At 42.4% G+C, this 25843-nt stretch overlaps 1 protein-coding gene across 2 annotated transcripts in view; it reads right to left on the bottom strand.

The window, feature by feature from the left end:
- TRABD2B (TraB domain containing 2B) overlaps positions 1–25843 on the bottom strand; it is a 263324-nt gene that overhangs the window by 85869 nt on the left and 151612 nt on the right. For both annotated transcript variants that reach the window (XM_030953091.1, XM_030953092.1), the window contains one exon: positions 17780–17954. In XM_030953091.1, the coding sequence (XP_030808951.1) occupies positions 17780–17954 (175 nt within the window). The remainder of the gene's footprint in view (positions 1–17779; positions 17955–25843) is intronic.

The following is a 25843-nucleotide window of genomic DNA, read 5'->3' as shown; positions in this document are numbered from 1 at the left end:
GGAACCTGTCCCTTATATTCCTACAAAGACACGCCATGGATTGGCATTCTGGAGTGAAGACCATCTTATCACAAGGTTGCCTTTCAGCTCTTCCCAGGAGACTCTGGTCCTTAATGGACAAATGGCCACTCACGACTTCCCAAACTGTGGAAGGTTCATCCTGCCATTTAACTCCACAACTTTCCTCAGCAACTCTTTTTAAGTTTGGACAATCTTTTCAGCGCACAAAACATAAGGTAACCTTACAAGCCCTCCTTGCTGAATTTTCTCTGTTGCAGCTGATATCCATCTGACTTTAAAAGGACAGTAAGCCAACTGAATGACAGAGTGGAAGAAATCATGGAATCATCACTAGTCTGAGCCCTGATTATCCAAAAGGCATGATCACACACACGGAATAATTTCAAATACAGTTCTCTGTTTACAGAACACGTGACCACAAGTGCTCCTCTCCTAATTCATGACCTGTTGCTGTGACACTCCACACAACCTCTGTTCCTTGCTGTTATTAATTAGCAGGACAGTTTTCAGCCCAGGGACTGCTGCCATGAGTGTTACCACAGCTATGAGCTAACACATTTTGGAGACTCATAGTTAAATGAATTGCACATGCTACCTGGTAGTACCATTAGAATCCGGGGCTTTTTACAGCTTTTTCTCCCTTTTATTTCCTCTTCTCAAGAACAGACTTTCTGGCAGTTGTAGACCTGTTGATAAAACCATGCAAAGTCTGTTCATGTGGAGGAGTGCAGAAAGGAACCTTTTGTAAGAGCTTGCACAGTTGAGTACACAGCGTTATCTCTATCCTTGTGCTGATTCACTTGTTTATCTGGGTTATCCCAGCCATAAAAATATCTGTGAACACATAGGAATCTTGTGATTGTTTAAATGGCAGCACGAAAAACCTACTAGAGAGAGGACAGCACCCACAGATCCCCAAAGCACACAAGTGTGAGAGCTCTCCTGAAGGTACTGAAAGTAATTCTGCAGATCTAAACAAACCCCAGCACAAAATCTCCACTGCAGCTGTTCCTCCACAACACTGGGAAGCATCACCCCCAAATATCTTTCTGACAGGCAACGTTATGGTCCCTGAAATTCATCCTGCTGTCCTTTATTATGCAGCAGTATTCAAGAGAAAAGGTAAAGAGCAAAACTCCCCACTCCTCTGCACATGAGTTATTGTGCAATGACTCGGAGGCGGAGCTCATAACATTCCTTTTATACATCCGCCTCAGCTTAAACCTGTTCCTGGGGTTATCTGTGCAATGCAGGGAGGAGCAGTGTGAAAACAGCTGTGGGATATGGTTGGGTGCACAGGCATGAAGGGTTTCCTTCCCTTGCATTACAACCAGTTGTGCCATGCAGGTGAGCCCTGGACAAAGCCAACTAAAGCCAACAGCCAAGTCTTCTCAGGCACACAGTTCACCCACAACATCAAAAGAGCAATCGGCTGAGAACACACTCTGCTGCACTATTTCAGCTGTGTGCTTCAGCAATCCTGACTGATCATCCACCCAGGGGAAAAGGAAAGAAAAAAATGGAGTAAGAAATTCCTACAACATCTGAACTGAATATATAGCTGTTGGCAGCTTTTGGTTTTGTCTTTTACCCCAAGCTTTCACTGGCAAGAGACAGTAAATTCACAAGCTTTCTCCTAGGAACCCAAGAGAGCAGGGAGTCTGCTTGACAGAGTTATATCTCTGGCAAGGAGCAGTGCTGATAATCACTTTCACTGGAGATGCTGTAAAGTGGCTCATAACTCATTTCTTTTGTACAATAAATGCAGGACAATTAAATCCAGCACTCTTCGATACTGTGCACAGAACTGTGGGACAATCCATCACTGCCTGCTTATACACAACAGCATAGAATGAATCCACCCAAAACAAAGAAGAAAAAAAGCAAATGTGCTTGGGTAAAGTGTCTCATCACATTTTCCCACAGTCACAGTAATCCAAGGCTGTAACTAGACTGCACTTAGCACAGCTCCTTCCCTTTTAAGACTCAGATTTTATTTGCCTGTGTTCATTTCCCCTTTCTCACCCAGCAGGAAGAGATTTTGAACACAATTGTGTTTGTATTTCATTAATACAAGACCTGTGCCCGTGCCATACTGGACTGGTACCCAGCCTCCTCCCTGCTGGGACCCAATCAGGAATCTCCTTCATTTCAGCCAAATTTTGGCAAAGCCTCCTTGTTTTGTCCTCAATATACAGCGGAAGGAGATGAGGAGCTGAGAGCCTGCCGGGCCTAAGAATCCTAAACACTTAATTTCAGTAGCAAATATCATTAAAATCCGAGCCTTTTTTTCCTGATCAGTGTAACCAGCAAAGTGTTTTTCCTACAGATCCATGCTTGGAGAATGAGCTCCTTTTCCAATACCTAGGAAAGAGTGAGTTTCAGTTTATATCACAATATTTTCCTGAATGGCAACATTGCCAGAAGTTTCCTCCTCTTGCCAAAGCCACCTCTTTCCAAGTAGGAATATAACCACAGGAACTTCCACCTTCAATCAAAATTCCAGAGAAACCAGCCTATGGGTTGCAGAGTTCCTAGCAGAGATGAGTAGAGCTAGACTATTTCCTCTGATGGAAACTGGAACTAAGTTTCCTCCCTGACTACACCAAGCTTGAGGGCTCTCATCCCCCTACTGTTGCACCTCCCAGCCTGTCATCACTGACCTCCCCTAAAGCTGCCCAGGGCACTTTGGTACCCAGATCTGTATAAAAAAGCTGTCAAACTTAACACATGGTCCTTAATGGCTTTTTGAGGAAATCACAGATTTTAACAAAAAGTCAGTTCAAGGCAGCAGTCCTTAAGAGCTTGTGGAGACCTCAGCCAACATTGCCATAGGCAATGGTCTTCAAACAGATCTCAAACCTGACCTTTTCAAGTGAGACGTTTTTGTCAGACCCAAGGAGGAGAAATAAATGATTCAGGGCCACACAAGGCTCTGTCACACAGGTCTGAAACCAGGCTGACAGGACATGATGACCTGGGGATGAAAAACAGTAATGAGAAACTTACAGCGTTTAATGCTTGCAAGCATTAAAAAAAGAGAAAAAATAAAGTTTATGCAAATGTATTTCAGTCTGCCTTGTTTGCAAGCTGTTTGCTTTGTCCTGTTTTCCATTCTTGGGCTGCAATTAGAAATCAGCATCCCTTGGCCTGTTCATACGGTGACTAAGATTTAGAACAAAATCAAAAAGAATAACAAATAGGACAGCAACTAATGAGCAATAAAAGCACATCCACAAGCCAGTAACTTTGTGTTCATCAGAACAGTGATATAGAAGAACAATTGCTTTCTGCCAAAGTGACATAATCACACTCTCTTTATGGATGGCAAGGACCAAAAGGAGAAAAAATAATTATTTTAATGTTATTTCTTACACAAAACAAATTCTTCAAGACATGTTTACATGTCAAACCTATAAAAATGAAAAAAAACCAAAACATTTGAGGAAGTCAATTTGTTTAATTAAATACTCTACAGGAAGAAATTACTAAAGAAATGATCGAAACCATTTGGTATCCTCAAGTTGTGCAATATTTACACTGCATAAATATGGCAATTTCATTTTAAACTTGCTTCCAAAAACCATGATACTTACAGGATCCTGCTGTCTCTTTGTGTCTATGTTTTTGTTTTTATGCTCTCCCTTGAAATATTCTGAACCCATGGGCAAATTTCAAATCTATTAGACAGAAGAGCAGCTGTCTCCAAGAGAGCCCTTTCTTATATATTTTATGAATACAGATGGCTGGATAGAGACTCATTGATCTCTCCCATGGAAAGAAAAGTTGCAGAGTGAGACTTTTTAGGGACATCAGAGACCCATAAAGATAATACAAATGCCCTAATTAATAGAAATGACTCAGTTACAGTTCAAACCTTATTAGACTGCTGGGAATCCAAGCAAATGACCTAAATCCATAGGAGACCAGGCTTCATTAAAGTTGGTCCTCACAGTCCTCACAGTAAGTGTTTGAGGATCAGAGGCTTAAGTCCAAGTGGCTTCATGTGAACCCAAGTTTAGGTAGTTAACACCCTCAGCCTGGGATCTCACTTAATCTGTGCATCTGATGCATCCAACCCAACTAAGTCCTACCTTGGGGTCCTCCTTGGGGCTCCTCCACCTGATGTGTGTCACCACCCTAACAAAGTGCAGCCTCGGGTGAGCTGTATGAAAGTTCTGAGTCCCCACGGGCAGTACAGCAGCACTTATTTCATACAATTTGTTAGCACTGTCTGGCAAATTAAACTTTAAAATAAATGTTCAAGGTAAAACTTGTGGCTTTCCTGCAAGAGGAAAAAATAGATTCCTCCATCCATCTTCAGCCTTCTGTAAAACCCAACTTACACAAGTAAAATCTAATCTTTAATTATTTAACTTTTTACTATTTTATGTTCTAGGTCTTTATTTCTCATGCCCACACTTGATACTGAAGGAGTTAAAAATTAGTACTTGTGGCCCATGGTTTGAAGTTCACAGCTAAACACGTGGTGTTAGGATCCACAAAAGAACAGGATGAAATTCCAGGAGACCAAACCAATTAATCTAACAGTCTCTTCTGGCCTTAAAAGTTCTGAGGCTATCTCTTGAGGGCTTTTAATTGATTGTTTCAATTTTTCAAATACTTATAACCATCTAAAATACTAATTTTTCTCCTTTTATTAAATAAAAAAGCAAGTGAATATAGGAATAAGGAAATTAATCATGGATTCTACTAAAATATCAAGAGGAATTTTACCAAATGTCAGTCTCCTCAAGCTGCATGTATTTATTTAAACCATTTTGGTTAACAGCAGACTGAGGGGGTAACTTTCAGGCAAGGAGTTTTGCAAATATTTTAAGTAGAGTTTTAATTGACCCAGTTTGACATTAAAAGCACTTTTTAAACTCCTGATATTGTTAGCCATTTAAGATAAGTGGCAATAAATACAGATTAATTGTAGCACATGAAATGAAATCTTGGGGCTGCGGTGGGCCGGTGAAAAGGCCCTTTGTGAGGCAGGGAGGTGGAGGATCGTGTGTTGGGGTTAGGCTGACAGAATCCCCCGTCAGGCTCAGCCAGGCTTTTGGTAGCACACGCTGAGACCAACTGCAAAGACAACAAACTTTGGGCAAAGGCAAGCGGGGTGATTGGCAGGTCTGAAGGAAAACAAAAGCCCCAGGACCAAGGGCTCCCTTTCGATGGGAGTGCTGTGCGGAGCAGGACTTAAAACGAAGCCAACACTGGGGCTTTTATTGTGTGGGAGATGATTGAACTGGGAATGTAAATTCAGGAAGACAACTTCTGAGATACTGGTGTTTCAGAGAAATGCTGAGTAAATACTACAGACCTGGTGAGTGACCCCACAGGGGAGACTATCTGGTGAGTCTCTCCATAATGCTAAAATAACAAAACAGAAAACCCACCAACATGCCTTCTTATTTGTCTCCAAGTCCTGCATCCAAAGAACTAAGATATCAGAAGGCTTTTTCAAAAGGGTCTCCAAGTTCGAAACACTTCTCACTGACAGCATTTACACAGATTTGGTCTGCCTGTAAGAGAACAGCAAAAAATCAGACACGTAGGATGTCAAAGTATTTTTTTTTTTTTGGTTTTCACTGCTTGCTTCTTCCCTTGCAGAAGGGATAACGATGGCTGATGAACAGAAATTAAGGCCTGCTCTCCTGTCTGCAGCTCTGTCTCCAGGTAGACCAGGCTGTGAATGACTGTGCTGGCACTGAAGCAGCTTTTTTCCCTTAAGCCAAGAGGAGAGGAAAGATGGAAAGAAACTTTTTACTCTTCTGCATGTCCAAATGCACCTATTCCACACAACCACAGAGATGGAGAATTTGGTCTGAGCACTGGGGTACAAAGGGACATCTGCACAGTGGACAAAAGGTTTGGTGAACCTTGGGCTCCAACCATATCACACGACAGGATGCCAAAGTTGCACATGGTCGGGTACTACAGCTCCTTCTCCCACCCCAAAGAAACCTAGCCCTGGATGTGTCTTCCAGAGCTGGTCACAGAGGAATTTCTTTCCCCCTTGAGACCACACCAAGATGCTCTCCAAGGCATGATAAAAAGCAATCCTGTGTCAATCTTCTGCTTGCAAATTTGCCTCAGGGCTAACAATGTTCTGTCATTGGCAGCAATGCAAAACATTGCTCAGGGAGTGCTCAGTGCACTGAGCAGCATGTTCAAGGTCAGGTAGAGGTAAGAACAGAACACCCTGAATTCTTGACTCCTGCTCTCAGGGTTCAATAAATCCCACTCATCTGAAAGTCAGGCATCTGTTGGAGGCCAGTTTTTTAGGTTTCCTCTGTGGTCAGTGGAAAGATATCTCCAGAGGGCAATTCCCTCTATCTTAAAATATGCATTGAGGTAAGTGGGAGGATTTGTCCTCTGAGGGTTTCAAAGGAACTGATGGTCTTATACAGAACACACACTGAACTTTCAGACACCTTAAGTTCAAGAGGGAGAGTCCCAACCCAACAGCTGCCACTGTTACCAAGATACTAAATACATAATTTTCAATCTCAAGCAAAAATGAGTAAAATTAAGCACTAACCCTGGCTTGGCTGTTCTGATCCCCATCTGTATTTTTCTTTGGAAAGATTTCAAGTACTCTCCTCATCACAATGTTTTTGGAGCATCTTCTTCAACTGCTGTGACAACCATCCCCTAGTCTGATAAACTGAAATTGCAAACCCCTTTCCTCCTGGTCATGCTTTACTATTTCCTTTGTTTCTTGGTTTTGTTCCCCACTGCCAGTGAGCTGCTTCAGCTCTCAAGGGAATGACCTTGGTTCTGGGGGAAGTGTTCCTGAGCTCTGCACACAGGAATGCTGCCCCAGGCTGCCTCCTGGACTCACAGGAGTTTCTGATGCTCTTTTCACCCCTTGTCCACTTAAGAACATTTTTGGGCATGGTTGATGGCACACTTGGCCAATTAGCAGTAGTGAGGCTGCACAGTTTGAGTACCCACGACTCATTAGGTTTATAGAGTCCTGGAGCCATGCCTCGGTCACATTTATTAACTGCTCCCTGCTATTGCTCTGGCCTTGAGAATGAGCACCTCATTAGAGGGCAGCCCAGAGGTAATGTGGCTCCTCAGATACTCTAAAGAATAACTTTGCTGTAAACATCATCATTACATTTAAACCATGCCATTTCTCATCTATTTACTACACACCAAACCCTCCCCTGTGCAGAGGAACCAGAAAAATGCTGTTGTCTATGGGGATGTGGCACACCTCCCTCTCCCATTGGGACTTTCTGAGCTCTAATAAAAGTTGAGCTCATGCTGTGCCCTTTCAGTGGATGCACACTATGAATGTCTTTTTCTTCCATCCAATCACTTATTTTCATGAAGTATGCAAGAACTTATTATCTTGGAGACTCAGCCATCTGTCAGGTTTGGTTATAATCAGCCAACAGATGAAAAATTTACGAGGGCGAAGGACATAGTCACACACACCTATATATACACACACACATACTCACAAACACTGCCATTGCCTAAGCCTCATTTCCTTAGGAAACCAGATTAAAAATAGCATTGATGTCAATAATGAAGTCTTTATTTCTTTGGCAGATCTCTGTTCCTTTTAAACCAATCCTCCCAGTGAGAGGTACTGCAGAATTTTCAACTGGAACCAGACCAGATCGCTAAGTGATAAGAACCTCACAGCAGTTTCACTGTACCTCAAACACCTCAAGGAAAAACACAAAGTGAATGTGAATTCTGTATAAATACTGAAAACTGGTGCTGAATTTCATACTGAGTTAACCCAGTGGTGGCATTTGATTTTTCTCTCCATTTACCTTCAGTGTATAAATACTATTTTAAAAAGTTTGCAAACCTCAGTATTTAAGGTATTTCCCATAATAAAGTACAGAAAAATACTAAAAAAGACTTGTTATTAATTTAAATACAAGTCACATAGGTTTCAGTCCTGCAACATTATTCCAGGAAAAAGATGGGATATTTCACTTTTCTGACAGACAGTTCCAAATGTGAACTCCCCCAAAATTGTGTTTAAATTAAAAAGGTGTTTGGAAGTTCTCTGGCAGAGTAATTGTCAGGCAATGAGCAAAATTGTATCTAAATCTAAGCATTTGGTAGGTCTCACTGATTATCTCTTGCAAACTAGAAATTCCAAGGTAGATGCATCTGGCTTTTTGTTTGTTCACCTACCTCTTCATTCCCACTGCCTGCCTGGAGGTTGACTGGGAGCAAAGCCTGGTAAATCTGAAACCATATTTTGCCATATTTCAGTTCACAACTCTTTAGCAAACTTTTCTAGGAAGAAGGGTTTGTCTACCTCCAAGTCAGTCCAGTTTTTGCCAAGAACTACCATATTTTCCAGTTTTGTGAGTAATCTCTCCAAAAACCAATTTGAAACAGCAACACTTTTCCACAGATTGAAGTTTCTTCTCACTCCCCATCAGTCCAGTCCAGATTCAGGTTTTCTACTGGAGAGAGCAGAGAGGGAGCTGAGATTCAGGCACGAACCCGAACGTTTTGCAGTTTCAGATGGCAGCTCAGCTATTGGACTTGGGCTTGAGCCCAGTTTCAGTTGCCACCAGAGCAATTTTGTCCAAGAGACCTCTGTTGCTTTCTGCAGGCCTCTATAAAATGCCTGAACGGTGGCAGAGTTTGTGTTTTGAATGTCTAAGAGAGGTGAATAACTGAAGTTTACGACATCTCGTCTTGCCGGCTGGAGCTTTAATTATTTCCCTTCTGCCCCTCTAAGTAATTCTACCTTCACTTTACATTTCTGATGTTTAAATATTGTTTTTGGGCAGAGGTATACTGCGCATACATTTTCTTTTCCTTGACACATCTCTTCTGATCTACCAGAGAAAATAACAATGGAACTGGTATTTAATAGGCTTATAAAGAGGGTATTGATGTGAAAGTAGCAGCCTAGATTAAAGACCTGGAATGACAAATAAATAACGTCTCATCCAGGTGCACATGCCAGTCACCTTGATGTCAGTTGCAGAACTACCATTAATTCTGTGAGAAAGGATCTGATCCCAAATCCATAAATCCTTTCTCAGCAAGTTTTCTCTGATGATATTCCTGGCACAACCATGACTAAGAAAACCTGAAACTCTCACAAGACGCCCAGTTTAATGAGATTTCCAGTCCCAGTTTCCATACCAGTAAAAATCCTCAAGAAATTCACATAAATTACAGCCAGGCTTTCTAAAGCTTTCAGCTTCAAATCCACTTTTGCAAAACAACTGACTCCAGCCAACAGTTGTGCCCTGCCTTTCCAGGGCACCAAGACTACCACTGGTTCTTCTCCATATGCAGTCCTCCTGAAACTTGGCTCTAAAACTGGTCAGAAATGGCGTGAACCTCTAAGAGACCAACACCACAAGCAGTACAAACTGGTTCCTAAATTCCTGGCTTTACTAAATTCCCTTTCCAGCTTCTGCTCCAACAGCTGGAGGCTCCAAGAGTGGAGCTGCAGGGAATTCAGCTATGGTGGTCCAGGATGCCTTGGGACATCCCTGCTCCTCCTCCAGAGTACGCACCCAGGCAGGAGGGGCAGAAGAAAGGGACGTGAACTCAGGCCAACCCCATCAACTTGCATTAATTTGAAACACCACTGAAGGATCTTTGCTTGTACTCCAGGCTCTGAATTCAAGAAAAAGGAGTAACCAGATTTCCTTCTGCTCTGGGACAACAACAGACTGCAGGGGGACTAACACTTGGGTGCAGACATTTTAATCAGGGCAGGCAGCACACAAAGGTATCCCAGCTGAGATAAGATCCTTGGGTTCTTTGCAATCTGCTTGCCTTTCACAGAGCATCCCGCAGAAACCTCAGTGTTAGAGGAAGGTTGCCAGTCCTTGGGTTCACCTCACTGCTCTTTTAAAATCTTCCCAACAGTACTGTTAGAGCTGGATGGGAATTTTCAGCTGAGTTTTGGGATGGGAAGTGATGAATTGTCTGGCATCCATATATTGATTTCAACACTCCCATTATGAAACCTAGAGTTATATGGGAGCTCTGCCTGGTCTCCTGAGAGCTTACAGGGTGGGCTGTGAATCCACAGCAAGCTCTTGCGTGTGTGTGTGGGTGGGTGAAAAAGTATTTCATCCCATGCTTAAGCCCACTTCTGTTCAGCAGAGTGATTAAGCCTCTCATGCTTCTTCAGTTATGAATAGAAAATTTCCCAAATTATGTCTACATTTTTTACATCTCAGATGTTGAAGAGAAATACAGTAAGGATATAAGCAAAATCCTTCTATTATTGGGCAGGAGGGGCCAATGGAGTTTTCTTTCCTTTGAGAACAGAGAGACAGAATTAGACTTATACAGTAGAACTTGGCACAGGCATATTAATAAATATGATATGAAAATGTCAGGGACCCAGAGGAGCTGACATTAATGTATGTGCTTCTTTAAACCCAAATCCTACCGTGCACAGGCAACTTTCCCCATTCATCATGGGCAAAATTACACCAGAGTTGGTGAATGTACACACTTCAGTTTGCAAAGCTCATTTTAGTTGCTTTCAGCATTTGTTTGAATATCTGCAACTGGCAAAAAAAGACCAGGATTTGGGGTTGCACACACTTTCAGTGGAGCAACAATGAAAGCAAAGGTGGGCAGTGGCCAGGCAGGACTCCCTGTTGAGCACAGTGAATTCTCCACCAGACCACCAAACACAGTCCAGGGCTTGTCCAGTATACCTCAACAGTTTAGGTGATGACATACCAGGGGAAAAAACAAATTGCAACATCAAATACTGGAGTCTTTTCTTTCACCTACTAAGAGTCTTGCCTTCCTCGGTTGGTACAGATGATGGAGGCCTCAAGACAGCTCTCACCATTGCATAGACCATGCTGTGTTTCTACAATTAATATCTTGTTATACAACAGGAGTTTCTCAAAGCAGAATTACAGGAATGAGCCTTCAGAACAGAAGTTCCCTTTTCACAAAAGGGTGGTGCAGGCAGGTTTATTTTGGCCTCCTTAACTGAGGTGCTCTTTGCCGATTTAAGCTTCAGGTGAAAAGCAAATATTCAAGGATTTCAAAACCCCTGTATTATACAAGATGAGTGTACATTAAAAAGTTCTCTTGAGTTTTTTTTTTAAAGGCTGCAGGCTGGATTTGCACTTGGAACAAGCTTTTCCCCAGTGGAGTATCTCCTGATTTACAAAAGAGTGTCTGAAAAGAGAATCAGGCATTGCCTGTTTAATGAAGACTTTTAAATGAATCAGTTGCATGGTTTTGGTCAAAATTAGCATGCAAGTCTATTCCTAAAAGCAAAGTGATACTTTGCCTTAAAAACTAATAGTAAAAGAAATCCATACACAAAAACAGGCTGACCTCACTACAAGCATCTGGATGCCCAAATAAACACAAGCAGAGGGAATTCTAGCATCTGCAAACTGTTAATTCACCCTTTTCTTCTCTTTTGTAGGCTGGCCAAGTTCAATCTCCTGGTCGCCAACTTCTTGCTCCACTGAGACAGCCCCATTGATGAACTGTGCTGGTGATGTCAGTAGCACCACTAATCAGCATTGGATCAGGACGCCTGACCCGGGGGATAAAGTCTCTTTATATTCCAGCCTGCAAGTGCTTTCTTTTTTCTTTTTATCCCCTCCTTTTTTTCCTTTTGTGTTCCACACAGGATCTGAGATGATGAGTGAAAATCATAAAGAGCTCCACAATCCTGGTGGAGAGAGGACCAGACTTCCAATGAGTTGGTTCCCAGTGACACAACAGTGGTGCTGGTGCCTGATCTGCACTGAATACTGCCTCAGTTGGGAGTGCAAAGCAGCTATCTGCATATTCAACATCTGTAAATCCCCATCCCTCAGTGGGCAGTTGGACAGCGGCCTCAAGGCACTTCCCTCCTGAAAAAACACTTCCAAGTAACACATGTGAACCCCAAAGCCAGATCCCATGGCAGGTGCTAATGGCTTTCACAAAGGCTCTCAGGATTTTAATTAGTTGAGCTGCAGTTGCTCATAGTATCCATCACCTTCTTTCCTGTTCCAAACTACTGAGTAGAAATAGGGTTCTCGAACAAAATCCCAATGCCACCTATCATCTGGCCTCTTCCCCCAAAATTCAACATCCGTTATGTTCCAGCTCAGTTGTGGTCAGCTCGCTACCTGCTGATGAAGCATGCTCAAGCTACATCTGGATATCTCCTCAGGAATGCTTTAGTTTTCAGAGAAAAATAAGAACATCTCTGTGGTGATCAAGACCACTGCAGACTTGAGTCACCTTGGAATGTCCGTAACTCCTGCTCACTGCAGAAGGTGAAGGCTGAGCCTGCTTCTGTCTTTGGTACGCCAAGTATCTAAAATGATGTGTGCTGAAATTCCCTTGGGAATCCTTTGCAGAGAGGACAAAAGGGGAAGAGCTGGAGCTGAGGACTACAAGGAAGAGATTTTATATTCTTGTGTTCCTGTACCAGTCCCACCCTATAGAAAAGTTGCACAATTCTCCCTTTCCCTACTGAACACAGAATGCACCCCACTTTTGAGCCCCATTATGAAGAACCACCAGAGAACATTTACTTTGGAAGCAAGTAACTGCTATTTGCGAGCTTGGATTAGATGACCTTAAAGGTTTCTAGGTTTCTTTTAACCCAAACTATTCAATAATTCCTGCTAACAGTCTAATTTGTGAGGACCAGAATCATTCCTGATGATTCACCCCATCCAGTGATGAGTGAGAGAACTCTGAAGGACAGGCAGGGAATTCACCTGTTCTGAGCATGGAAATGATCAAATTCTACTTCTGCTGTTGCTACTCTGGGATGGATTCTTCTGCTTTCATGGCAGCACACAGACATCTACAGCAAAGCCTGTATTTATTTTCTTGCAGAACATCTCAGAAATACCTAATCCATCAACAAATATAAATAAACTCAGCCACCTAAGCCTGCAGATGAGCAAGGGTGCTCTGACTGTCACACAAACAGATCTCTGTTATCACCAGCTTCATCAGGAGCTGTGGGCAATCTGGTTTCCACCACACCACAGACAACAGCTGGGTCCTCTCTGACCTCTCAGATGTTGTGGAGGTTGGTGGGATAGTTTAATGTGTGTTCTCCTCCACCCTAGAATTGTGGTCCAGAGACAATTTGCTTCCCCTCTTGCCATGGGAGATGCTATGGTAGTTGCATTTCAACTCTCAGTAAAAGAATATTCTCTATGATATATTTATTATTTTAAGCAACAAAACCCACTGCCTTAAAGCCTACTGATTTGGCTGCTAATAAACATTGTGAACTGGAGCAGCATCTGAATTTCTGAAGCAGTAAATCCAGCTCTCAGCTACAAAACTGACAGCTCTCATAAAAGAAAGAAAGAAAAAAAAATGCAAGTAAAACATCCTAAGGAAATTATCGTTCAAATTAACTGCAGACATAAATTTATCCATCTGTTATCATAAGTGTTACTTGAAAATTATTTGCCCATAAAAATGAAATAAGCCAGAGTGGGCTTTTTTCTTAAACATTGACTTCATGTGTATGCTCTTAGCTGCCAAAATATTAACTCTTTTTAACAGCCCGTGTGCTCTTGGCTGTATGTCTCTTTCTTGACTGTAAATGGACCTTTATAAATTGTCTGTATAAATGATGTCTAAGGCACTTCACTGTTATTACAGATCAATAATTCCAAGTAAACCATCTTGATCTTCAAAACACAAACCCCAAGCAAATGCCCAAATTTTACTTGGAAGTGCTCTATTTACCTACCTTTATTCATTCAAAGGGAAAAGTTACCCTGTCCATTAAATGAAAAACATCATTTAACTGCACAAACAATAACTGCTGTTTCATTCCTAGGGTACAGTTACTGTGAATACAGGTATGGTGAGATTTTCACATTAAGTCTGAACATGGTAAACACTGGTAGGAGTGAAACAAAGTCCACAGAACTGGGTACAGAGCTGGGTCTCTTTTACCCAGAGCCTGTATTTTTCTTGGAGAAGAAAAAGAAATTAAAGTAGGAAGAAAAAATTGCTATTTTCACTTCTATGTGTTTTATAAAGGAATAAATTAAAAGTCTGAATTACTTCAACACATTTAAATAGTAAGTAAAGTCATGGAAGATGGAAAAGGCAGAAAACTATTGAAAAGTCTATATTCTGTTTTTAAGAATGACAGAAAACTGAAAAGTTCCTTTTAGAATTGTGTAAATTTTGTTTGTTTTAATACTTTTGACTGGAACAAAATCCCCCATCTTTCAGCAGCGTAAAAAAACTTTGCTTCACTTTATGAAAAACCGTTTTATCTCAGCTTGCTTGGATATTCAAATGTCTGTCCCCTGCCTACTCCTTTGTCCCCAGGATTTGTCTTTTGGATGTTTCACAGCCTCATGCTGTTACAGGCCAGACTCAGAACCAGCTCTCCTATGATGCACCACAAGGTCCTGCAGCACAGCTCTAAGTGGCACATAGTGGAATTTTAGTGGGAATCCCATTTTACAGGAGAGCAATGACACCCAAGCACCTGGGATTTTGACTGACATCTGCAAAAATGGACTTATTTTTCCAGAAGAAAACAGGGAAATTTTGTTTTCCACAAATGCCCATTTTTTAACCAAAAAACCAGACACCTGCATCCTCCAGCTCAGTAGCACCAGGCTCCTGCACCACCAGGCTGCCAGGATATCACAATCTTGTTTTTAATTTGAAGGCACTCACTGGATTTGTTTGGGTTTTTTCCTAGGTTTTTTCGGTTCTACAGTCTGGAGCAGGACACACTGAGCCAAACCTGACTGCAATTTGCAAAGACACCTGCGTGGTGCCTTCTGCCTTAGTCAAGATTATTATACTAATTAATTATTAGATGCTACAGAACTACTCTCCACAGCACTGAAATCTCACAATAAGCTGAGGATGATGCTCCAAGAGAGCAACAGAGCCTCAGTTGCTGCATGCAGCTGTGCAAAAGCCAGGTAAAAGTTCACTACAGTAGCATACACAAGGAACAGCTCCCTGCAGGGAGGCCACCAGAGGAACAGGCAGGGCTCAGCCTCAGGAGGGCTGTTTTCTGGGAGAGATCCTATTTCCCAGCCCCTTGGCTCCAGTTATACCTGGGAGTAACAAGATACCTCTGAGTCCATATGAATCATCCTGTAGGGCTCAGGGCTCCCTCCTAGAGCAGCTCTGGTCTGTAAAACTGCATTTGTTGAATGTTTCCAAGGTGCTTTTCTTATTTTCTTACTTAGAAAAACTCTTATTTTCCTAATTTTATTTGGCACAGTTTTATCCAATTCTTCCTTTCCCAGAAACTATGATGGAGATTATGAAATTTGGAAAACAATTCATAATACACATATATAATTTAATTACTATTCATTCATTAGTTCAAATATCTTCAGAATTAAGAGATTAATGCAAAGATCATGCTTGGCATAAAGGGCCAATATTGTCTGAAGCACATTGTCCAGAGTATTTTTTTTTTTATTATTTCCCCTTCATCATAACAGTTTTAGAGATGCAAAACCTTAAATTGCATTGCTCTGGGAGCAAATAAACTCCCACAGACTCTATCATGCCTATCCTAACTGAAAGTGCATTCCTAAAATTTTGCACTTCAGAATTCATGGGAATATGTGAAAGCCTCAACTTTCATCAAAAACATCCTTTACTTTTATAAAAGGCAAAACCAAACCCTCAAAGTTTTATAAGACAATTTGAATCCATGACCCAAGCACACAAGAAATCCCTCAAAATAAAAGAACTAGATATAAGCATGCAAAATAAAAGATTTATCAGTAAAACCCACTCTTCAAATTCAGTGCATGGAGGAAAAGAGGAAACAAAAATCCTTCAAGAAAAAAAATTGCATTTGAATCATAAGAGGAAATGAACTTGCCTGCACTTTGGTCACATAAAAGTTTTGGCATTGAAAAAAATTAATATTCTTAATGTTCTCTGCATGAAGGAAAAAACACCCCAAAGAAGAAAGAAGGAATTAATTGTAGTTAAAGTAGGGATAGCCTGCAGGGATGGCCCAATTTGGTGAGAAAAGCCAAAGGGAGGCTGGAACAAAGAACCCAAAACAAAAAGCTTTCCTCAGCATCTCCCACATCCCAGTTTTCAATAAACGCGCGTGTCTGTTCTGTCCTGCCATGCTCAGTGCTGGGGAAACAAAACAACCCAGCAACAAAGGCAGTTTTCAACATCACCAGAAATGGGCCTAAAAGACAAAGTGAGACTTGCTCTTTATAAGCCAGCTTTCCCAAGGGATGCTCCCTGGGAGTTTCAGGTAGGTGCCCTCTGATGAGGACAGGGGAAGAAAGCTCAAACCTCCCGTAAGTTAGAAGTGTCTTTCTATAGAATATAACGTGGAATTGGCTGAATTTCACCTCTGTTATTAGCACAAGCAAACAGCTGCAGTGGGTTGGATCCATGACCCACCTAGTCCATGGTCTGTGGACTAGGTGTAGAGCACGAAAAGTGGGCAGTGATGCCTAGTTTATCCCCTCAGCTCCATTTATGTACTGGTTAAAGGATTTCCAAAACTGGAAACTGTTATCTAAGCCATCATGTTCGATAATCTCCAATAAACCTCACTCCTTGGGTTAGACAGGCTGGTTTTTATGAATGCCTGTCCAATTATGAGCCATCATGATATATTTTCCTACTGTAAAAACAGTTAAGCAAAACTTCTTGGCCAGAAATATCAGCCAAGCCCGAGATTAAATAAGCTTGGGAAAATTCAGTCCGGATACACTCAAAAAATAAATACATCAAAATGCACGTGTCTCTGCTAAAACCCACAGTCTTTAATCAAAATTCCCACTGAAGTGAGTAGCGAAAGGTGAGTTGTTGCCAAAGTTCATAGTGAGAGCCATGGGATGAGAAGCAAAGTTCTGTCAAAAATGAGAAATTGCCAAGGAGAGGGAGCAGGAGGAGCAGATTGGTTCTCAACACAGCAATCTCAGCCTGCCTTGAAGCTGAGGGAGCTCAAAAAGACACTTAAGCTGGTGCTCAGGATTCTGCTGAGCTGGGGCCTAAATGGTTATTATTTATACTCTTATCAACAGAAATATGAATTCCATTGGACAAGGGAAAAGAAATTAAAAAAGGGAGAGAAAGGACTGTAGCATGTACTTGTTGCAGGCTCACAGAAGTACTGCAGACATCTTTGCTCTGCAGACTTCAGGGAGAGGATTAAACAGGAAGAGGGACACTTTGGATTTTTACGTCATGGTTTAAACTGCTGATATTTAGCTACACACACAGCTCATGCACTTGTGCAAAGCCCCAGACCAGCCAATCTGTACAGACACAGCACCAAAGCAGCTCAGTCACCCATCGAGAAGGTTTAACTGCAGCAACCCCAGAAGGTTTGAAATCCTGGGCCAGTGCCTGGAGCCACACACATGAGCCTGTGCCACCAAAGGGTTTGTGTTCTGCCACTCACTGCCACCACCACCTGGGCTTACAAATTCAAAGGCAACTGAAACATCTTCTACACCCATGGCCAAGTAGTCCACAGGTCTGGGAAGGGAACAAACACAACAGCATGAAAAGTGCTTACAGCTTCTCATTTCCACAGCCAGATGGAAAACAAAGCAAGTGCAGCCTGTGTGCAGCCTGCCTGGACCTAGACTCACCTCCTACAACAACTCACTTAGAAGCGGGTCTGGACAAACAAAAGTCTTTTAAAGGGACGCCTTGTAAGAAATTTTCCCACAGGCAGAGACCTGAATCATTCCAAACACTTTACTTCCAATCATAGTAACAGAGTAATACAGAAAAAAAAATCATGCCATACCTGCTCCAAAGGCAAAGAAGAAGCTCTTGTCTCTGTTCTCCCTTAGAAGTGACATCACTCTTCTCCCCATCCTCTCATTCCTTTTGTAGATGAGCTCCTGTCTGAAGTAGCTGTCTATTTCCTGAGCTGTCACCTGCTCGTGGGGTGGGAGTGTTGTGTTGATGAAGTTTGGCACCTGAAACAGAGAGAGAGGCCATAGCCCAAGTGGCAATGATTAAGGAACCCACAAAACACAATATGTTTTATTCCAGCCTTCTTTAAGCCACCTGAGCACCACTACCACACAAAAAGGAGGATCAGAGCATAGGAGGTTGTTAGGGACTCTCAAAAAAAAAAAAAAAAAAGAGAGAGAAGAAAAGAAATTCCCAATGAGTATACCCTCTTTTTAAAAAGTGAAACTAGTATTTTACTAAAGGAAACTTCAGGTAATTTTGATTTTTCTCTCTCCCTTCGTGAAAATGTAGTTTCAGGTGTTACATTTGGGTCAGTTACTTGGACCTCTATTCTCTGCTTTTACAAAAAAAATCACTGTTTAACACCAAATTCCTGTGATCTGTTCTCAGCTGAGATCACCATGAACTAAGCAAGGACTGTAAGATTTGGCTTGTATATGTGGCCTTTTAAGAACCTAACAGTTTAAAAAGAGGAAAGGATAGCAAATGCAGACACAGGAAGATGCACACAGGGTAAACCCCCTTATCTTTACATGCTATTAGGTCTCACCAGAGAAGACCATGCATTGAAACACATAAATCCCTGGCACATTCCTGATATATCAGAGGAAGTGACTTCCCCAAGAACTGCTCCTTCAGTCCCTGCTTTTGTGAGGAGAGACATTCACAGACACAGCAGAAAGGCTGAAAGCTCAAGGACTTGGGTCAGGGCAGCAGACCCAGGAATGAGCCAACATCCAAGCTGTAATGGGCAGATAAGCCAAAAGTCTCTGATTATTAGGACAACAACTTGTTTTGAAACAGTGACAGTCTGAGGTCGACCACAAGGGTCTGGGAGCCCACGTGCCCTGCAGAGAGAAGAGCTGTAAGAGGGCAGTGTTTGATGACTGCTAACAGGACCCAAGCACTTTCTGGTGAATTTCTGTACCTCACCACTGGAAAGCAGCTTAAGCTGCAAACCCCAGGTTCAGATTTCTGAGTCCCTAGGTACATGTAAAGCTGCCAGGATTTCCAGTGTTAATCTGAGTCAGTGGTAATGACATTGCATGTACAGCTCATGAGGGGAACATCCCTCACTCACTGTGCTGAAATTCTTGGTACAGTGACTCTGTTACTTGGGTTAATTCCATCTCTGGTTTTCTACTATACAAAATTCCTGTACTCATTTTCTAAAACTTGCCTTTGTTTTTTGTTTTTCAGCCCACCTCTTCCTGTTCTACTTGTTCACATGGTTTTATCACAACAATTTTTGTCTTTTCCCACCCTCTTTGCTTATACTGCTTCTCCAAAAGTTTTCAGCAAGTCTTAGGGAGCGAGCAAAACTGACATCCATCTTCCCAGTGACTCTCCTTAAAACTTTTTCATTGCAGTTCCATCTGCATCACTCCTAATATATGTGAGGAACCAAGCAGGAGAGATTTCTCACCACGCATTATGCAGGATGAGTCTACACCTCACTCTGGATTCACACTAAAGGCTCTTCTCAGTTGAGTGAGACAGAAAAGGGGACCACACCTCCTGAACCAAGGAATCCTAAGGGGATGGAGATAACACTCCATGTAAGAGATCCTGCCCCAGCCTATTGGGTCTCACAGACCAGCTGGACCTTTGATTTTCCAAACTGCTTCTCAACCTGCTTTGCCAAATCACCGTGCTCCTCACAGCACAGAACCCTTCTTTAAGGGTTCAATCACATTACCCTGAGTCATTCCTTCCTCCAGGCTTTCCAGCATGGCTTGGCATCACCAGTGTAACCTCTGAACTCCTCAGAGCATGCAAGTACTTTGACCTTGTTCTCAGTTTAGCTCTGAGCCAGCACTCAACAAGTAATAAGTCCCATTAAGTCAGACCTGTTGGAGACACCAGTTTCCTGTGAAAGCCCAAGGAAGTTACCTCCGTGTCTGGCAAGAATGCCTGTTTGTCTCAAAGGGATGGAGAAGCAGACTGAGGGTGTCAAAGAGATAAAATGCCGCTGGCTACAGCAGCAAAGGACATAGTGGCTTCCATTCCTGGTGAAAAACAGGGAGAGATTTATATTGTAGGAATCAAGTCAGAGGAATGAGTAGCCATTTTTCACTTGCAGCAACCTCTGTAATGCAAAGCTGCGAATCAACTGGTCCATGGAGATATCACAAACCTTTGCATCTCCTCTATACAGGCAGGAGTCAGGGAAGCCTTTAAGTACTGAAGTGGAAGGTGACATTTTGTGGAAGCATCTGAAGGCTCAACACCCACATAACGGAAGTCTCTTCTTCCCTGCTTCTGGCTGAAGGCTGGGACCTGGTTTTGAATCACTTGAGATGCTTTGGGGAAAGCAAGGCACAGCCTTATCTGTGAGCACAACCTGCTCCTACACAAAGCAGGAGCAGCAATGCTGGGGGACCAAGCAACTTTGTGCATCCCACTGGTGATGGAGGTCTAGATACCCAAAAAACAGATGTTGTATAAGGTCTTTGCCATGAAGATAAGCAACTTTCACCTCCTTGTGCAACTCCATCACTTGCAATCCTACATCCACATTTAACCTACAGTTTGTTCCTTCTCTTTATCTAACCTAAAATACAGTACACAAAACAGAGACATTTACTTGTCTTTTTTCCCTCCCTTCCCTTTTTTCCTTCTCTTCTCTGGGGAAAAGTTTGCCAATGGCAGAGAGATAAACTTAAAACCAAGGACTGGGTTTTGTCAATCTTCCTTTTGCTCGCCCAAGGAACAAGACAAAGGAAGGCATCACCTAGAGAGGCAGAGCATCAGCTGCAGGTCCTGCTGCACTTTGTGCACTCCTGCATTTCTGATGCCTGGCAAAAATAAAATCTGCACGTGTGTTTCAGCGTGTGTGTGGCAGAGGACAGAAGATAAATGACTGCAGTAAGTATGCCCCTACACAGTAGTGCAACCACACTCTGAGCTGTGACACTTGCCCCATTAATCACCTCTGCTCCTCCCTGTATCCAGGTCCTTTCCACAGCCAGTGACACACACCATGCCTGGCTTCAGGGAGACAGCTGCTCCTGTTGATTTAAGAAACCCTTAAACCAGACAGGGATCAGGAAGTCAACAAACAGTCACATGCAATTAGGAAACTCTTAACTGGAGCCAGAATTTAAGTTTGGGGTTTTTTTTGGAAAAGAGAAGATCTGTTATTTTAAAAGGATGGGCTAAATATGCACCAAAAGGATGTACCTTCCCCCTTCTACTTTTATTTTGTTTTCATTCTCTGAAAAAATTAATTTTAAGACTTTAATGATATGAATCTATTGGTTTTGAGCTGAGAGTGAATGATTGAGATATTTGCTGTGCCCCTGGGTGAGGGACTGATCTAATAATACCAGAATATTGCTACCAGTATGTAAATGTACAGTGGAGTGGATTATGTGTCTGTTGAAAAATCCAATTCTAATTTTGCTGTTCACCTAGGAGTGTAACAGCTGGATCAGGAGAAAAATGCATCACCTGGGGTGTGCTCACTTCTAGTGGATACACATGACAAGAGATAAACAGATTCTTTACATCCAGTCTCTGCAAGCTGTGCAGTTTTCTGAGAACCCAACCAACTCATATTTATATATAATTCTAGTGGAAACTCAATAATGTATCTCACTGAGGCATTCAAAATAAAAAATATTTTGTTTTACTTAATAAGGTAGCACTCCTTTTTTCTATTCCCATTTCCTTTAGGTTATAGCTTTCCTATGGACAGTACAGATGGATCACAAACTCAGTCATTAGGTACACTCTGCATTTCTCAGTTAAACTTTTAAGGTTAAAGAAAGGGACTATGAGAATAAAAAAGAAATCCCAGCCTTGCAAAAATGTCTTCCCCTCCCCACTGTCTGTGTAGTTTTACTTGAGTCAGTGTCTCTGATGGAATATATGTGTGGATAAAGCTCTGTACACATGTCTGAGCTCACAGTGCTGTGGGATGTGGGCCATAATTCTTCACCTTTGAAGTCAGTGGGAGCTTTAGGGAGAAGAAAGAGGAAGGATTGTGGAGTGGTTATGACACTACCCTGAAAAAATGGTTCTGCTCCCATGGGTAATACAAATCTCTTACATGATCACAAGCATGTCATTTGGGTTTAAACCTTCAAAGGAAACTCAGCACTTAACCTCCACTAAGTGTCTTTGAAGCATTTGGCTTTATTCCTCCTGTGTCTCAAAAGTCCATCTGTAAAATGGGGACAGAGACTTTCCAAAAAGACTTTCTACCTTGATGTTACATACAAGGCACTGGCTCAGTCTAGCCCTGGAGGGACTCAAAGGAAGACCCAAAGTCCAACACAATGCTCAGCAGTAACCTCTCTTCCCATAAATTTCCACAGAGGCTTGGATTCTGCTGCAATCATTAGCATAAGAGCTAACAAGATACTTTAGCTTAGAAAAATGCACCAGCCATAACTCAAGATCTATGCTATGCTTTCAGCTTTGTCTGTAGAGACAGAGAGAAAAAAAAGACAAAAAAAAAAAAAAAAGAGAAAAGCAAAATATATTGGTGCAGTCTTTTATCACTTTTAGGGTTTACTGCCAAAGTTCAGCTGAAAATTCATGGACACGGGACTACATTAAAAGTCCATTTTTTAATTTACTATTTTTTTATATTTGGACAAATATTCTGGGCAGAGGCACAGTGCCAGAGTTGTGAACATTTATCTGCAAATAATTTTTTTTGGACACACATAAGCACCATCATCTTTGATTACATTTTTTTTTTTACTTTGAATTTATTATCTACATTGGAACTGCTCTAGACTCAGCCCAGTATCAAATCATTATCATATGTGGAGTAACAGAGTTATCGTTCCTACTCCTATGCGCTACATTTCCCAATCCTCTGATAACCTTGTTTAGCCTCATTCTGTTCCAGTGATGAGACTATTTCTGGAATGTGAATTCAAGTTGTAATATTATGTCAATCAAAAAACAACATTATCAACAATGGAATAAAGACCTGTGTGCCTTTCCTCACCGGCTTGTGCACAGAGGTGATCTTCAACCATAATTCTACTTGCAGATGGAAAAGAGGAAGCTGAGATAGGGAAATGGGAAGCCAGCCCCTGCCATGAAACACACAGTGATCCTAAAACCTCTCCAGCAATTATCTTCCTGTATCTTGGTCAATCCTCTAGGCTTTTGAGGCTCCTCTCTCCCACTGTCCTAGTCAGCAAATGACTCAAGGATTTCCAGCTTCATCTGCTGAGAAATATCCAAACTTCAGACTGCTGCATGTACAGCATCGTTACTGACAGTTGCAAGGGAATCTCTTAATAAAACAAATGCCTTGTTTCCTTATTTCTCCTTCTCTCCCCAGAGGGTTCACACTAAGCAGAGAAAACAGAAGGCAGCACACCCAGGGTCAAAAGGGACAGCTATGGCAGGACAGGCAGCTGGCCATCAGCTTCCAGAGTTCCAGTCCAACACCCCAGTACAAACCCCATCCATCCCTCCCTGACAAGAGGGCTCCACCTCCACACTCGTAATCCTTATCTCCAGTTGTGAGCAGGGAGTTGTTCCCAGATCACGACAACTGCATTAATTTTTTAAAACATTATAAAGATTGGGTTCTCTTTATTAGTCTTGTGGTTTATGAGCTTTACGTGGGCAGAGGCCAGAAGACAAGTAAGGGATTCCGCTTTGAAAGATTTTCCCTACACCATGCAGGTCAGGAACCTTTATACAGTTGACAGCTCTACGAAAGATAAGGATCTCAAGAGTTGACAGGCAGCTTATGGGGGCTGCCAGGGAGCCAGAACAGCATCCCAACACTCACTGGCTCCTCCAGCAAACCAAACGGCCCTAAATTCACACCAGCCCTTCTTGGGTCACAGGCTGACATCTGAGATCTAGTTATCATTCCTTTATGAAGGGAGGATACCCTCCTGTTAACCAGCCTTGACAAGGCATTGTGGCTTTTACTGCAGGGCTGCAAAATATACTGCTCTGGACTTGGAAGACACCTGTTTTCCTCTGATTTATGGACCCTTCTGGCATCTGGGAGAGCAATATCCTCTTACTGCAGCCTCTGATAGGAAGGATTGAAATAGTGCAAAGTGAATGGGCTGTGAGAACAAGTATCTCCACAAGGAGGACATGGCTGCCACAAAAGCAAAAGATGCTGCCAACTCAACTGGTTTTCCTCCAGCATTCCCAAGCTTCCTTGGGAGGGAGGGAGACCAGTAATGGCCAAGGAGGGAGTGTCAGGTTAATCTGATTTAACCCAAAACCCAAAGCTGGCAGCTGCCAAGAAGATAAGCTTCCCGCTTGTTATGGAAAAGGGAAACCAGGAAGGAGCAGTCTCCAGTTGGAGCATGTGATTAACCCATTATGGCTTTCTCTTAAGCACTAGAATTTACAGTAATATATTAGAAGTATGAGTGGACTGTAAAAGGAGTCTTTCATGTTTGAAGCAAAGTTCAGTTCCATCCCTTCTTTCCCTTTTCCAGAGTTGGAGGGGGGAAAAAGGCAAAAATACTTTTTGCTCGAAGGGAAGTGAAGAACACAAGCAAGAACATTTCTTGGGACCAGCTCCGGGGAGCCATTTCTGGCCATGAGTTCATCCCTGCCCACCCTCCATCAGTGCTCATGGTCCACAGATGTTGCAGTTACATCACAGTTCAGATTAGTGAGATTTCTGTAACTGGCCTCTCTGACTTAAAGCTATTGGGATACCCCTCAGCATGCCGTGGCAACTTGAGTGTGAAAACAGAGTTTCAAACTGGCTACCTCAGATCTAGGGGCCACTGGAGCATCTAAACTTGTAAATGCAGGAGAATTAGGAGAAGATGTGGAGGAGAAGAGCAGGCTGAATGCCAGTGACATCTCTATTGACAGTGAATGATACTTTTAAAAGCAGCTCTGCAGGTGACACAAAAGCTGCAGGAGTCATTGTGGGCCTGAGTGTAAAGTTGCCTGCAGGCAGGGTGGGCTGCAGCCCTTGGACAGCCCTGTATCTGCAGTTTCAGCCCCCGCTGCACCTGCATGGACACCCTCCCTGGGAGCACCAAACCCATCCTGCCAGGGCTCTTCTTCCAGGTGGCACCTGGCCAAACAACAGCTGTGTGTCCTGCCTAGTTCTACCTTCTCTGCCCATTTGGGCCAAAAGAAACCATGTTAAAAAAAAAAAAAGGCAGAAAGGCCACAAGGATGGGCTGTGAGTCTCACACACTCACAGCTTGGGGGGTGATACTTCTATCCCTGTTAAAATAGACTTTCAACAAATCCCTGAGAAGTCATGACCTCCATGTATGTTTTCTATTTGTTTTTCCACACCAATTAAATAGCTGCTTTCCAAGCACTTGGGAAAAAAAAAGGAAAAGAAGAAGCAAGCAACACCAACCCCTCCTCCAAGGCCTCCCTCCCCACCCCAACCCTGTCCCTGCTCCCCCTTGGTCGCGATGCCAAAATATGCAGCCGGCCTCTCTATCTGAATGAATGTTTTGATTAAAGAAGTCTTAACAAAACAGAGTCAGAACAATGATCCAGGCCCCCTTTCTGCAAGCTTCACCCAACTCTGTGGAGTATATTTAGGACCAGATTACAGGGACCTGCTCATTAATTGACTAAGGATGACAAGCCTGCAGTGTATGCAAATAAAGGTTTGGGTTTCAGAGGGTAGGGTAAATCTTAACAACCTAATGATACTCCTGCCACACTTAAAACCCTTTTAACATTGGGATTTTTTTGAGGCCAGCTTTCACGAGCTTGCAAACATATGGAAAAGTTCAAGTTTTTCTATTTCCCTTCCAAATGCTTTCTTTTCTTTGACAAAGAATATTTTTTTTTCTGTTCAGACACTAAAACCATCACCTATTATATTGCCATGACACCCAAGTAAAGACACTGATCAAAGGGCAAAGCAGGGCAATAAAGTGAAAAAATTGGGGCCAGAAGGTTT

This window comes from Camarhynchus parvulus, chromosome 8, assembly GCF_901933205.1.
Source record: "Camarhynchus parvulus chromosome 8, STF_HiC, whole genome shotgun sequence".
Taxonomy (NCBI): domain Eukaryota; kingdom Metazoa; phylum Chordata; class Aves; order Passeriformes; family Thraupidae; genus Camarhynchus; species Camarhynchus parvulus.
The sequence above is the reverse complement of the archived record's forward strand: the minus strand, read 5'-3'. Positions and strand labels throughout refer to the sequence as shown.